The sequence below is a fragment of the Ornithorhynchus anatinus genome, chromosome 7, assembly GCF_004115215.2.
Source record: "Ornithorhynchus anatinus isolate Pmale09 chromosome 7, mOrnAna1.pri.v4, whole genome shotgun sequence".
Classification (NCBI taxonomy): domain Eukaryota; kingdom Metazoa; phylum Chordata; class Mammalia; order Monotremata; family Ornithorhynchidae; genus Ornithorhynchus; species Ornithorhynchus anatinus.
In genome coordinates this window covers 43,324,040-43,340,084 of record NC_041734.1, presented here as the reverse complement: position 1 = coordinate 43,340,084, position 16,045 = coordinate 43,324,040, and the positions used below count along the sequence as shown (strand labels likewise).

At 44.2% G+C, this 16,045-nt stretch overlaps 1 protein-coding gene across 2 annotated transcripts in view; it reads right to left on the bottom strand.

Moving 5' to 3' along the window:
- Window positions 1-14,845, bottom strand: part of BOK (BCL2 family apoptosis regulator BOK) — a 28,009-nt gene extending 13,164 nt beyond the window's left edge. Inside the window, exons 1-3 of one of the 2 annotated variants that reach the window (XM_007669104.3) lie at window positions 14,440-14,845; window positions 12,914-13,136; window positions 6,648-6,776 (exon numbers count right to left, since the gene is read on the bottom strand). In XM_007669104.3, the coding sequence (XP_007667294.1) occupies window positions 6,648-6,776; window positions 12,914-13,136 (352 nt within the window). In that variant the 5' untranslated portion in view covers window positions 14,440-14,845. The remainder of the gene's footprint in view (window positions 1-6,647; window positions 6,777-12,913; window positions 13,137-14,439) is intronic. The other variant, XM_007669119.3, reaches the window with a different exon arrangement.
- Window positions 14,846-16,045: the final 1,200 nt, after the last annotated feature.

Genomic DNA, 16,045 nt, shown 5'->3' with positions numbered 1-16,045 from the left:
ACCTGCGACACGGGGACGACCGATTAGGGTTGGGGTCAGTCCCGTTATTAGCACGGAGATGCTCATCTCCCAGACTCCGAGATAGGTAACCCCTGAGCTAATTCACCCCTTCCTTATCGCTTCCTCGGCCCCCCCGAGGTTAATGATCATTTTTCAACAGTACGGCCCCATTAGAGAAAAAAAGCCACCAGTTCAATCATGTCCACTGGGCAGAAAGAGGAGAAACAGTGTCCCTTGGAGGAATAATTCACTAACCTCTGAGCAATTTTAGGGTTGGAAGGTCTTCAAAAGGTTATCCACCTCCCCTGTCTCTTCATCATCATCATCAACAGTAGTTATTGAGCATTTGGGAGAGTACAATACAAGAGAGTTGGCAAGCATGTTCCTGGCTCACGGTGAGTTTACAATCTAGAAGCGGTTAACAGTCAAGGGGAGTCTCCAAGGACAATAACTATCCTATACAGGTATCCAGCTTCTTTTTAAAAATTTCCAGGGAATACAATTCCACAGTTCCTTAACTCTTTGACCCCTTGGTCCCAGCTAAAACTCTGCCTCTGTTCCTAGGCCAGTACCTGGAAGCCCAAATCCTGGAAAATAATACTACTACTACTAATAATAATAATGGCATTTGTTAAGCACTATGTGCGAAGCACTGTTCTAAGCACTGAGGTAGATACAAGGCAATCAGCTTGTCCCATGTGGGGCTCACAATCTTAATCCCCATTTTGCAGATGAGAGAACTGAGCCACAGAGAAGTTAAGTGGCTTGCCCAAGGTTACACAGAAGACAATTGGCAGATCCGGGATTAGAACCCACATCTTCTGACTCCTAAGACCGTGCTCTTTCCACTTTGCCATGCTCCTTCTCACAACATACCTGCACTATGTTTTGACATCAAATGAAAAATGAACAGCAACGCACCCAATACAGAAAGGACAGAAGTGAGCAAAACACTAAAAGCAAAAGAACCAAGAAAGCCTTCTACAGAGGGAAGTGTCGGGGTGGCAGAACTAGATAAAGGAATCAAAATCTCAAAGGGAAACTTCAGATGTGGGGAAAAAAATGGTTGGCACAGAGCATTTACAAAAAAAAAAAAATACCAGGCCAAGAAAATGGGATATATAAAGAGTGATGGCTTAGAGGACAGTGAAAAAGGAGAAGGGGTCACTCTTGAAAATATTCTCACTGCTCTGAACTTCCTCACCAGGGCTTTTCCCTGCTTCCGCAGACCGGAGAGAGCACCCCAAAGTGAGGGCAGTACCAGGTCATCCTCTCCACCCTGGGGCACGACTGCTTCCCTTCGTGAGGCCTTCTGCAGAGGCTGAAATCAACCTCCCTCACACCAATGTTAACGCTTCCACACCTCCCACGTTTCAGATGCAAAATCAACATAGTTGTGGGCGGCTTTTTGAGAACTTGGATACAAATCCCAAGGGACACATCTCAGGAATCTCTCCTCTAGATAAAAAAGAATGCAAACCAAACAGAACAAACCCACAAGATAGGATAAAATCCAGAACTAAGTTTGCAAAGAGAACTCAATTGTCCAATAAGATTCTTCAGAAAAAAGCAGCTAAGGCAGCAGAATTTTCACTGTAGGACCCACAGTTGCTCTCTTGAACCCTAAGAGAAGCAGTGTGGCTCAGTGGAAAGAGCATGGGCTTGGGAGTCAGAGGTCATAGGTTCAAATCCCGGCTCTGCCACTTGTCAGCTGTGTGACTGTGGGCAAGTTCTCTGTACCTCAGTTACCTCATCTGTAAAATGGGGATTAAGACTATGAGCCTCACATGGGACAACCTGATTATGTTGTATCTACCCCAGCGCTTAGAACAGTGCTCTGCACCTAGTAAATGTTTAACAAATACCAACATTATTATTATTATTATTAATCAACAATACCCTATGGAAGGGGATTACCATTCTAGGAGGAAGTTGGTGAAAGCCAAGGGTCTCCCTAGGAAAAACCCTTTATCTCCCTAGTAGCAGACTGTAATTGGGTCTAACTTGCTACCCAACATGCTTAGCAAGAGTTTCCGCAGAGTGAAATCACAGTAGGGAGAAGGAGGTTGATTAGATCTGTTTCTTTATAGAAAATCCATCCTGCTCTTGGATCAAACTTCAGATTTTAATCTGTTTTGTTTTCTTCCAAACAAATCATCCCACAGGACTTCTGCCCTGTTTCCCATCAGCACCCTGCAAGGCAGTCTGGGTAGTAGAAAATGAGCACAACTTCCCCATTATTTGTGGGGTCACAACCTGCCAGGGACTTAAAGACTCTGGGAGACTCCTGACCCCATGAACTCTGGCCCATTGCTTTACCAGATGAGTAGCTACTGAAACATGACATTTTCTAGTCACCATGTGATACAGATTACTAAACTAAAACTCTTCTAAATTTTAATCAGAAGGTCTTTGTCTATATATGTCTATAGAATATCCCCAACCCTTCCCATCCGCAATCTCATTTTTCAATCACAGCTCAGATTCTTCCTTGATATGACTGGTTCACTTTCCTGTGATTTCCTTCCCTTCTGGGTGGATCATAACTGTGCTGTTTTCCAGCTGCATTTCTACTTGTGTGTGAAACAGTCATGCATTCAATTTGTATGGATTGAGCACTTACTGTGTGCAGAACACTATACTAAGCACTTGGGAGAGCACAATATAACAATAAGCAGACACATTCCTGCCCACAACGAGCTTATAAATCACAGATATGTAGTGCTGTGGGGCTCGGGGATGGGGGAGAGATGATGAATGAAGGGAGCATGTCAGAGTGACTCAGAAGGGAGAGGGAGAAGAGGAAAGGAGGGCTTAGTCAGAGAAGGTCTCTTGGAGGAGACATGCCTTTAATAAGATTTTGGTGGTCTGTGATTCGGAGTTGCCGGTAACTTTGTCTTAGGGTCAACAAACACACGCAAAAGGAGACTGTCCCCGATATCTCTATAAATCTTGGGTTGAAGATCTCAAGATAAAACAAGAGCAGGGATACTTGTGGATGGCTTCAAACCCCAAGAAACAAGAGGTTCCAATATAAAACTGGATACTTCAGAAAAGGGAAATTTTCCCTTGGCCCAAGAAGGTTCACAGAAAGTTCACTAGCTGCCACATCCACAAAAAGAAGGAGGAAAAAAGCCCACAGGATTCTTTTCATTTTTCCCATCACCCTGTATAATATTGCCCTTTTACTAGTCTTCACTTTTTCTTTTTCTATTGTGATCAGTGAGTTCTGAACTAGAATGAACAATAGTTTACTGTCATTTCCTTTTAGGGATCAAAGAATGATAATAATAATGATAATAATGGTATTTAAGTGCTTATTATGTAGCACCATACTAAACACTAAGGTAGATACAAGATAACTCTGGGACACATTCCCTGTCCCATATGGTGTGCACAATCTAAGGAGGAGGAGGGAGAATGGGAACTTAATCCCCATTTTACAGATGAGGAAATAGAGACTGGCACAAATAAGCCGATACTATGACAGCAGCAGAGAGAAATAGGAGAATATCAAGATAAAACTTAGATGTCCCACTTTTCTCTGCAAATATAAGTTTCTCTGCAACTGCATAAGGGTGTTAGTACAATGATAGAAAGTTCGTAGGCAGCGAGGCATTGTTGAGCAGGTTTAAAAATATTGGCTGTGCCAGCCAGAGTCCAGGATCTAAAAAAATGGGATGCTGGACGTGGGAGAGACAAAATTAGCAGTTCTCCTTCCCTAACCCTCTAAGCCATCCACGGGCTGTTCATGAGCTTCAGTCAGCTGCCTTCAGACTGAAGATCAAGACCATCAGGGCAAAGGATGAAGCGCTTCAAATGCAGTGGAAAATCAGGTAAATTTAGCCCTAACTCTGTGCTTCTCCCCTGGTCTCTCCCTACCTCCACTTCCTTCCCTCCAGGGATGGAGGGAGCCAGGACTCAGGTCAACACCCCCAACCTTGACCTGAGGTCAAACCCCCTACTTGGGCTCTGCCACAGAGATGGTGAGAACGAGGAGAGGGAAAGGCGAAGAGGAAAAGAGAGGAGGAGGGGAAAGTCCATTTGAAGGCATTTATTTGGTAAGGAGTTCTTTGCCAGCAGGCCAGGAGCAGCACAACATTTCCCCTCTTTAGTCCGCACTTCACTCTGCCACTCAGATCATTCTTCTAAAAAACACTAAGTGCACATCTCCCCACTCCTCGAACACCTCCAATGGCTACCCATTTAACTCCACATCAAAGAGAAACTCCTTACTATCAGCTTTAAGGTATTCAATCAGCTCTTCCCTTCCTACCTTACCTCACTGATCTCCTACTACAACCCAACCAGAGTTATGTGCCAGGCACCATGCTAAGCACTGGGAAAGCTACAAGCTAATTAGGTTGGACACAGTCCATGCCCCACATGAGGCTCACAGTCTTAATCCCCATTTTACAGATGAGGTAACTGAGACACAGAGAAGTTAAGTGACGTCCATGGTCACGCAGCAGAGAAGTGTCAGAGTCAGAATTAGAACCCAAGACCTCCTGACTCCCAGATCCATGCTCTTTCCATTAGGCCACGCTGCTTCTCATTTATTCAGTTATTTCACCCTAATATATTCTACTCGCTACCTATATCACTGCTTTTCCTCCCGCTCTCATTATTTGAAAATAATTTTGGTCTATCTCTCCCACTAGATTGTGACACACTCCTTGGTTCTGTTTTTAGTCTCTCAAATATTAAGTTTAGTGCTTTGCATACAGTAGAAGCTCAAAAATGCTACTGATCAATTGGCTGCTGGAGCTTCCATGCCTTTCCCCTTTCCTGCTTTCCTGCAGCTGTCACCCAGGCACTTTAATTTGGCCTTCCCCCAGAGTTCTACTTCCGATTAGTGCTGACCTCAGGACGAGTTAAGAAAAATAGCAGACTACTAAATGCCAGTGGCTCTTTTGTAATCTCATGCACCATGTACGTTTTATGGCACAGGCCCCAAAAATTACTATTATAAGATTCCTTCTGTCTGATGCATTGTGCATTCCTGAAGAGTGATGAGGGATTTCTGAGGCACACCTTGGGAAGCCCTGAAACTGCTTCATGGGAAGGGGAGTGGAGGAGTGACCTTCCAAGTGATGTTTGGAATTGGAATAATGGAACTAACACTTCCATTCAGTCAGTAGGTCAGTCAGTCAGTCAGTCAACTGTACAGTGTGTGGAGCTTGTATGCTCGGGAGACTATACATAATAATAGAACAGATACATTCCCAACCCACAGTGAGCTTACAGTCTAGAGGGGAAAGGGTTTGGCCCTAAACAGCTTTGTGAGATGCCAGAAGCCTGGAGTGTGGAGGAATAGCCTAAAGTGCATACTTTAATAAAATAATAATAATTGTAGTTTTTGTTAAGTCACTATTCTAAGCACTGGGATAGATAGAAGGTAATCAGGTCAGACACAGTCCCTGTCCCACATGGAGCCTATGGTCTTAATCCCCATTTTACAGATGATGTAACTGAGGCACAGAGAAGTTAAGTGACTTCTCTATGTCTCAGTTACCTCATCTGTAAAATGGTCACATAGCATTCATGTGGTGGAGGTAGGATTAGAACCCATGACCTCTGACTTCCAGGCCCATGCTCTTTCCATTAGGCCACTTGAACACATCTGAGTTCAAACCAATCCCATCCCAAACCTCTGTCAAACTGGATGAAGTGCACAGCTGCATGTGTGAAATAGATGACAGAGAAGCAAGATCCAAGGAATTCTAAACTCACCCAGGATGTTGGGGCTTCCTGACCCCTTCTAGAAAACTCTGCTTTCTCAAAGGCAGTTGGAAAGGGAATGTAATTAATCACTGGCTTGGGGCAGATCCGGGCATCATTCATACTGTCTTTGAAAGAGCAGGGGATCCAGCATCCCTCTCTTGAGTGAGATTTGGGTCAAGAATTCACAAAAACAAGGGAGAAGAGGATATGGGAATTACTTATTTGCCCTTTAGACTGTAAACTCTTTGTGAGCAGGGATAGCAGTTATCAATTCTGTTGTACTGTGCTTCCCCCAAGCACTCAGTACAGTTCTCTGCACACAGAAAGTGCTAGATAAATACCATTGAGTGATAACTCCAGCCTGGAACTAGAGATGCCTTTTAAGATGAGGCTAGATTGTAAGCTCACTGTGGGCTGAGAACATATCTACCAACTCTGTTATAGTGTGCTCTCCCAAGCACTTAGTACAGCACTCTGCACACAGTAAGCCCTCAATAAATAACTGATTGAAGGGGGTTTCTGACTATTCATTGAAGGAAGGAGGATTGGGATGAGGGAGACTCTCAGCACCAGGGAGACAGTGTTGGCTCCAACTGGAAGGAGAGTAGGAGAGACAGATCTTGTCTTCTGTCTCCCTAGAGTTTAGTACCATTCCCTGAGCAGAGTAAACACTCAACAAGTACCACTTATTGAATGATTGATTAGGAACATTCTTTAGGCTTATGGGTCATTACCCTGCCTAATGCTGTGTGCCATTTAGAGAATGTACACTTAGCACAAGACACCCGCGAGTCAGCCTGGAGCTGAATTCTCTTTCAACACAAGCCCCACCCTGTGATTATCCCAGGGGCATACCTGCCCGGGAGAGACCCAGCCCCAACCCGCTTTCCCTTCCTCCTCCCCATCTGCTTAGTGACAGTTACCTGCTGAGAAGATCTGCGTAGCAACGGCCAAGAAAGCATCCGTCACCACCGTCTCAGAGTGCAGAGAGATGTTGAGCTGCCGGGCGATGTTCCGGTACACGTTTGGCCGGATGTATTCCAATTCATCCCCTGCGAGAGAATTATCGGGAATGAGCTAGAGAATTGGCAGAGGCAAAGTATTCTTGTCTTCCTCCCCAACACTGCAAATATCCCAAAACCCTCTCTCCATGTTGACTGAAGACTTGGTGTTGGGAGTTATTATTCTCCTTTCCTCTGAGAATGGACTTGAGGATTTAAAAAGGAATGAAATGACCTAATTTTAGCTTCAGACCCTATTATCTTGTATCTACCTCAGTGCTTAGCACAGTGCAAGCCCTTAATACCCCTATTATTATAATAGCTTTAAGAAGATAGGCTTTTTTTCCAAACTCAGAGAGCTTTTCCACCACTAGAAAATCCCTCCAGAGAAGGAGACATAAAATACTACTGAAGTCTAATGAAAGCAGAGAGGCTGCACAACATTAATTAGGCAAAATAAAGCATCTGTCAGCTTCAACCCTTTTATGCTAATATGGGCAAAGAGAAGAAAGGCTGACGTGTTTAGTCTTCTTGGGATGACTAACCTCTGAAGTCTCATTATGTTCACTGACAAAAAAGTAGCAATGCAAAAGCATGCTACAAGATCTCTAATGTCTGATCAAAGAGCAAGATCTTCAGGTGTTTCCTTCACACAGACGGATAAATGGCCCCTTTATCTGGAAAAGAACACAGCTTCCTGGTGGCAACCGCAGACACTCTTAGCAGGTTAGAAGCATTGGGCAGAAATGCCAACGGACATAATTAATCCTTCTCAAAGAAAGGTCCATGTGAAAGTAATTAACTTCTTAATCCATTATTACACCCACGGCATCCACTAATAGCTTTAAACATTTAACTAAACACCTTTCAGAGAATTCTAGAAATGAAGCATTTTGAACCCTTAAAGGGTTGAATTGTTCCATGCATTCTGATTTAGAAAAAAAAAGGAAAGGAAACTGCTTTTGCAGGCCACAACTGATAAGCAAAAGCGTCACATTCTAGTAGCACATCTGTTCTCCCTTTAAGATGAAAACACAAGGTGAGATCGGCCATAACACAGATGCAAGGGGCTGGGGCTTGAGGTGGTTTAAATTCTCATTGCTCATCCTTTCTCCACATCCATCCAAAAACACTAACTGAAAGCCAGGACTCTCTCCCCTCAGTCCAACAGGTGAAACGGTCTGTGGTGGAGAAAGCACGGGAGGCACTTTAAGGAATGTAGAATTGAAGGGAAAGATTAGATTCGCCTTTCTGCTGAATGACACAGCAGAACCACTGCACACTTGCCCACACAGCTCGGGCAGGGCAGCTCCGACCCCAAGGATCGGCCTCAGAGGAGAGCAGAGCGGTGGCTCGGTCAACCCTTGAAAACACATTCAGCCATTTTACCTCCTCACCACACAACCAAGAGTGCAGCAATTAGTGTTAAATGTGGTCACAGCTCTGAGTTGTAGATCCTTTCACTAGAGAATGACATGAGATCACCTACTTTCCAACTCTCTCCACAGAGGCCACCAAATCACCGTCACATGGGAATGGCTTTTTATGTTATTAAGCTGGGTTAACGAAGAAGCAGTTAAGTGAGGGCAGGTCTTAACAGGGGCTTTAAAACACGTTTCAACGTGTCACTGCTCTTCAAATATATTATACTTTGCTGGGTCTACACAGTCCCACACTTAACCCTTAGTAATAAATGTAGAAACAACAACCCAGATCCATCTTAACCTCTGAAAGCTTGGTGTACTGCAAGGCCAACAGGTGAGTGGCCACCAAGTTGCACAGATGGTTTGAAAAACAAGCAGGTGATTCGTTCACATACATGTCACCTGGAAGCCAGTTTGGAAAGCTGCAATTAAACCAAAAAGGGGAGAATGTGGGTACGGTCCAGAAGAAAATGACGAAAAAGGTTCAAGGTAATAAGAGAAGTGCCATGGCTGTTAAAAATGGTTAAAAGTAATAAGAGAAGTAACATAGCCTAGTGGAGAGTGCACAGGACCGGGAGCCAGGTGATTTGGGTTCTAATCCTGCCTCCCCCACTTGACTACTGGGGGACCTTGGGCAAATCACTTAATTCCTCTGTGCCTCAGTTTCCTCATCTGTGGAATTGAGATGAAATAATCTTTTCTCTCTCCCTCTTAAACTATGAGCCCCTTTGTGAGTCATGGACTGATCTGAATATCTTATATCTGTCCCAGTGCTTGGAAACAGTAAGTGCTTAACAAAGACCACAATTATTATTATTTCGTCTGGGAAAGAGATGGCTGAAAGAGGATTTCATAACAGTCTTCAGGTGGTTGGAGAGATCTTCTATGGGTGGTAGCGAGAAATCACTCCCTTTCTTCACTGAGGACAAGACAAAAAGCCTGAAGGGATTTAGACTAGGAACTGGGAAGAGTTTATTCTAAGAGCAGTGAAGATTGGAATCTCCTATTTGATCTTCCACGATCAGCAGTGTCTCTCTGTGCGTGACATTTTTCTGGGCTGGTTTAAGTGCAGCCTTTTCTGAATCAATCAGTGGTATGTATTAAGTGCTTACCATGTGCAGAGCATCGTACTACATGCTTGGGAGAGTGCAATACAACAGAGGTGGTAGACTCATTCCCTGCCCACAATAGGCTTACAGTCTACAGGTGAGAAGCAGGGTGACCTAGTGGCTAGAGCCTAGGCCAAGGAGTCAGAAAGACCTGGGTTCTAATTCTGGCTCCACCACTTGCCTGCTCTGTGACCATGGGCAAGGCACTTAACTTCTCTGTAACTCAGCTACCTTGTCAGTAAAATGGGGATTAAGATTGTGAGCCCCATGTGGGCCAAGGACTGTGTCCAATCCAATTTGCTTGTATCTACCGCAGTGCTTAATACAGTACCTGGCACATGATAAGCACTTAAATACCCCAATTAAAGGTAGGAAGAAAGGAGGATGTGGACTGAAGGCCCTCTCTAGCTTTCCACTCCCAGAATTCAATGCCTAGAAATGCTGAACATGACTGTCATGATGCAGTCAAACACAGGTATCATTGAGAGAGAGAGAAGACCTAGGGAGGATAGGCAAGTTTTGTGGGGGGTTTTTTAAACAAGTTTTAATGAGATTAAACCATTGTTAAAGCTGGGATGAGAGGACTCCTGAAGGCACATCTAATATTGGAATAGTTCAGCAACCAATTGACTATTCCCTTGTACCAGTCTTTTCTCTACACTACAGCTGTCTCCACTTTAACTGTAAGGATAGATTTGATCAGAGAAATAATAATAATGTTGGTATTTGTTAAGCGCTTACTATGTGCCGAGCACTGTTCTAAGCGCTGGGGTAGCCACAGGGAAATCAGGTTGTCCCACTTGGGGCTCACAATCTTAATCCCCATTTTACAGATGAGGTAACTGAGGCACCGAGAAGTTAAGTGACTTGCCCAAAGTCACACAGCTGACAAGTGGCCGAGGCGGGATTCAAACCCATGACCTCTGACTCCAAAGCCCGTGCTCTTTCCACTGAGCCACGCTGCTTCTCTATGGTCAAATGAATTAGAGAAGGATGAAGAGGGTGGGCAGAAGTCTTTCACATGCAGCCCATTCCTCCCTTAAATTGGGCTTGGGGTCAGGGGGGAGGCCTCCATGGAGGACATTTTCATGCCTGAGGTTTCCCCATTCTACCTGTCATTGCAAAAGAGAAGAACTCCCTTCATCCCCACCACAAACACACACAATATGGAATGTTGAGATGATTATGTGGGTTGCACAGGGCAGCCTTTCCTGGGACAGGAAGGAGTCAGAGGAGATGAGGAAGAAATTGCTATTTTTATTGCAGCTGTGTCAGAATTGTTGCATTTAGCCAGTCTTTTTTCCCCCATTCCAACCTCCCAACTCTTAGTCTGCAGATGTCTTGGTTTAGTGTCCTTCCCAGTACTTCCCACATTGCAAGTGACTAGTAAATATCATTTCTGATGACCATTATTACCATTCTAGAGTTTCAAGCTGAGCAAGCTTGATGGTTATAGGATCAGATCAGATCAGTTTAAGGTACTACAAAGGGTTTGACAAAAAAACAGAAAAAAAACCAAGGCAGATTACGAAGAGATAAGTCAGCAAGTTAAGCAGGAAAGTAAACAGAGCACTTCAAATATGAAATGATCTTTGCACTGAAAAACTTCTCTGCAGCCACCAAAGCTGATCCCAACCGAGATGAGGATGGGCTGGTAAGTATATTTCTCTTTGTAACCCAATTTCCACATCTTTATAGTGCTCTTTCCCAGTTGATGGCACCAATGAGAGAAAGTCTCTCCAGCTCTTTATGAATAAAGATTGATTGGTAAGGTTAATATTATTTTTTGACAGTTTCCATTTTAATTGTCTCTAATTCTTGAAGAGGCAAAAAGAGGTGTTCAGGATGTCCAGGGGACTGGACTGGACCCCAGAAAACCCACTAATCTTTGCAACCCCAGGGATGACCAGAGTGACTGCCACTGAAAATGGAACTTGTCAGACTTGTCATCCCAGTTTCTGGGAGGTATGGCAGCCCTGGGCCAAGTTGCTAGCACAAGCTTAGGAACATGGCCTACACCTTCCTTAATTGCTCTGTGGGGCCTCTGCTGTATCGACCCATCTGAGAGCTGGGCTAAAGCCGACTGGGACAAGGCTGGGCCATGCAGGGTCATCCATTCCACCCTTGGCTGGATGTCAGCCCAATCTCTGAGCAGCAGGCAGACTCAGTTAGCAATGACTTTAGCCCATTGGCTTGTCAGTTATAGCGGGGAGAGGTGGCGAGGAGCCCCTGGAGGTTCACGTGAGCCGGCGGAAAGGAGGTGGGGAGGGGAGGGAGGGAGCTAACTCTATTTTTACCTACCACCAAACAGTTTTGGTGCTATTTATTTATATTAATGTCTGTCTCTCCCACCTGACTGTAAGCTTGTTGTGGGCAGGGAAGGTGTCTGTTTATTGTTATACTGTATGTTCCCAAATACAGTGCTCTGCACACAGTAAGCACTCAATAAATATAAGTGAATGAATGAATGAACAATTTGGGTCAGGAATCTTAAAGTCCATGTCTTTTTCTTTGGGGCTGACTCCAGCTCAGTCAGACCACAAGGACCAGGTCATGGGCCACAAGGTCATGGGCCACCAGCTCCAAGCATGAATCTTTTCTTTGCTTAAATGGACTTCATCTCCCAAGGACCCTCTGAGGGCATGAAGTGCCAATAACTGGAACAACCTGAGGTGTGCACAACAAAGTAAGAAACAAACTTGCCAGCCCATCCAGCCTGCATGGCTCAGTTTCCCACTGGTGGAGCAGTGTGGAAGCACCAGGAAACGCTAAGACCATTTTCGTCATTCTCAGTCACAGCCTCGTCCTTCCAGGTCTAAGAGAGAGTGACTAAAAACAGATGGGGCATGAAATCTCCTCTTGCCCCAAGGCTGAGGAGAAAGGTGAGGACTGGGGAAGCTCATGTAGTAATAGTAGCTAGTAATAGTAGTCTGTAGTAACTAGAGCCACGACTATTTCAGCTTTAATAATAATAATAATGTTGGTATTTGTTAAGCGCTTATTATGTGCCGAGCACTGTTCTAAGCGCTGGGGTAGACACAGGGGAATCAGGTTGTCCCACGTGGGGCTCACAGTCTTAATCCCCATTTTACAGATGAGGTAACTGAGGCACCGAGAAGTTAAGTGACTTGCCCAAAGTCACACAGCTGACAAATGGTAGAGCCGGGGTTCGAACCCATGACCTCTGACTCCAAAGCCCGTGCTCTTTCCAGTGAGCCACGCTGCTTCTCTAACTCTATTATTATATTATTAAAATTAATTAATTAATTATTAATTGATTAATTAATGCTATTAATATTATTATAACTCTAACTCTAACTTCTCTTCTCTATAGCTTTCCTCTATATCTGTTATATTGTACTCTCCCAAGTGCTTAGTACAGTGCTCTGCACACAGGAAGCACTCAAGAAAAATGATTGATTGATTCAGCTGTCCCTGACTGAAGATAGCCGAAGAAGGACCTAATGAAGTGGGATAGGAGAATATGTAGGCAATTGAACACGAAGAAACTTTGATTGCTCCATTGTTGAATAGGAAAGCAAAGTTGAGCTCTGGGAGAAACAGTCACGTACTCATTTGAGGCAAAACTGCGTCCTTTAAGAAGCGATCAGACTATGGTCTTCCATTCTCAGGGGATCACGGGGATGTTACTCACCGAGTCGGAGGAGTATGGTGGACACCTCTGCTAGCTTCCCCCCAGGACTTGGCACATTGTAGTCAGGTTTGCTCCAGACCAGGCTAGCTCGTATCAGCCTGGAGTGTATGTATTCCCTGCAGAGTGCTTTAGCTTGGGACACCAGTTCTTTGTCAGTGGGGGATCTGTCAAAAACTTCCATCACCTCCGCAGCGAACACTGAAGAACGTCGTAGGACCTCCATCTTTAAAGAGAAACCACACAGTCCCATGGTCACGATAACAATAATAACGGTGATAGTATCTGTTAAGCACTTACTATGTGCCAGGCACCATACTAAGCGCTGGAGTGGAGACAAGCAAATCGAGTTGGACACAGTCCCTGTCCCATGTGGGGCTCACAGTCTCAATCCCCATTTTACAGATGAGGTAAATGTGGCACAAAGAAGCAAAATGACTTGCCCACGGTCACACAAAGTGGCAGAACAGGGATTAGAACCCAGGACCTCCTGACTCCCAGGCCCTTGCTCTATCCACTACACCATGCTGCTTCTCACCTGTGGATGGAAAGGCAGTCTGACCTTAATAATAATTGTGGTATTTGTTAAGCATTTACTAGGTGCCAAGCGCTGTACTAAATGCTGGGGAAGGTACAAGATATTCAGGTCCTAAGTGGGACTTAAAGTCTAAGCAAGAGGGAGCAGAGGCATCAAATTCCCATTTTGCAGATGAGGGAACTGAAGCACAGAGAGGTTAAGAGACTTGCCCAAGGTCACATAGCAGACAAGTGCTGGAGCCAGGATTGGAACCCAGGTCCTCTGACAGCCAGTCCCATGCTCTTTTAACTAGGCCATGCTCTGACAATGACTTTAAAAATGCCTGAGATCTCTAGTTACAGGGATAGACTAAGAGACCCAAGCACTAATACCCTATTGCCCAAACCTAGAATTCTTCTTTTTCTATCAATCTTGTGTCAGCAGGGAATACATCTACCAACTCTGTTGCATCGTACTCTCCCGAGCACTTAGTACAGCACTCTGCATTCAGTAAGTGCTCAATTAAGTACCACTGATTGACTGAATCAGAGTTTTTGAAAAGTACCTGTCAAACAATTCAGCTTCCCAGAAAAGGCTTGAAATAAATGCTAAAGAGAAGTTTATTTCAGCTTGCTTCAATTTTGAAAATAAGGTCAGGAGACTCAATTTGCCATCCTAAATCCCAGCCACAGAGCCCTAAATTATAGAGACAGAACTACAGCTGAGCATTCAGGAGAGAATGGCAGCAACCGGGAGGGCTTAAAGGAAGACAGTGATGAACTGTATAACCGATTCAATTAATAGCACTCTACCATAGAGTTTTTCCAAAGGAAGACTAAGATCATCTTTTGCCCAAGTCTAAACTCAAACCCTGTAATGTTTAATTGGTGATTTCTTATTTTCAACTGGAAAATCATCTTCAAACCGATTAACAATAGCTCCTCCCGTGAATATGAATCAACTAACCAAGGTCTCACACCTTCTCCACTGGAAAAAAAAAAAAGGCACTTACCTCTCAAGTTGCCTTTTCTCTGGGTAAAGATAAAAGACAACTTTTGGTTTCAAGTATTTCTCATTTCCCCCCTGTACGCCGTTGACTCCATCCGTTCAACTATGCAAAGACACACTCTCCCATACACACACCTCCTCTCCTCGATTCAATTGATTTTCTGCTCTCTGCAACCTCACTTCACGCTTAAAACTTTTGCCGGCTGCGTGTGGGTTTTTGAAGGGTGAAAGCCAACTGGATCCTGCCTCTCGTGGCTCCTCTCCTCCGCTTGTGATGTCCCTTTAGCTTGGTCAATGCCCCACTGTGATTTCGCGACCTGTTCTTCAGCTTTTGAGAGAGGAGACAGCCCGACAGACAGACAGACAAACAATGTGGGAAGCCAAGGAGGCTTATGCTTTAGCCTTCTAAGGAAAATGTAATAATCAGGAGGTGGAGTTACAGAAGTCAGCTCAAAACCACCGGGCCTCTGCTTGCTCCTTTTCTTAAGGAGGAATCGAAACATTTGCCATTCTAGATTAAGGGAGATTGCAGTGTCTTTATTTAAGAGCGGTTTTGTTTTTTTCTTTGGAGGGAGGAGGTGGACAATAAACACTGTATAGGTGGTGCTAGAGTCCCCCTGTGACAAATGTGAAGCTTTTTCAAGTTTGGTGTTTTTGCTTCCTTAGCTTCTGAAATCATACCCAGTAGCTGAAGAAACTCCCTTAAAGGGTGTCAGTATTCCTCCTCCGATTTCTCTGATCTAGGGGTAGAACCCAGTCATGTTACATCAGCTTTCTTTGTGCATTCCAGCAAAAATCAGTCATATCACTCAATGTCAACTTCTCCAGTGGAAAACAGGACAATTCAATCCTCCCTAGAGGTTTTAGAGGGTTAGGGAATGAATGATGTCTGTGATCAAAAATGTGACCACAATTCCTTCATTCCACAGATTTTAAAATGAGGTTTTGAAAATTTGGGGCTCAGGTTATGTGATGAGTAGCTGTTTTTTCAGCAAGTTAAGTCTGTTTTCCCTGCCCACACCCAAACCGTGCCGTGACCAGTAATGGCAATGTAAAAGTTGTTACAGATGCAATACAAAGCCTGAGATCTTTGAAATCCAATACACTTTTGCTTTTTTGACCATGGTTTCCTGTGGATTTTACTGAGAATTGCTGATGCAAATTCACAGCTCTTACCGCTGAGGCCCCTTAGAACAGGTCTAGTATAAGAAACCACTACATTTTGGGACATTGATCAATCAGGGTATTTAATGAGCACTTACTAAGTGCAGAGCATATACTAAGCGCTTGGTAGAGTACAGTACAACAGAATTATCAGACACATTCCCTTTCCATAATGAGCTGACAGTGTAGAGTTGAGTTTACAGTGTAGAGAGTTTACAGTCTAGGTCAGTCAGTCAGTCAATTGTATTCATTGAGGGCTTACCATGTGCAGAGTGCTGTACTAAGTGCTTGGGAGAGTACAGTATAACAATATAACATTAAGCGCTTAGTACAGTGCTTTGCACACAGTAAATGCTCAATAAGTACAATTGAATGAATAACAGACAGTTCCTGCCCACAGTGAGCTTACAGTCTAGATGGAGAGACAGACATTAATATAAACAAAC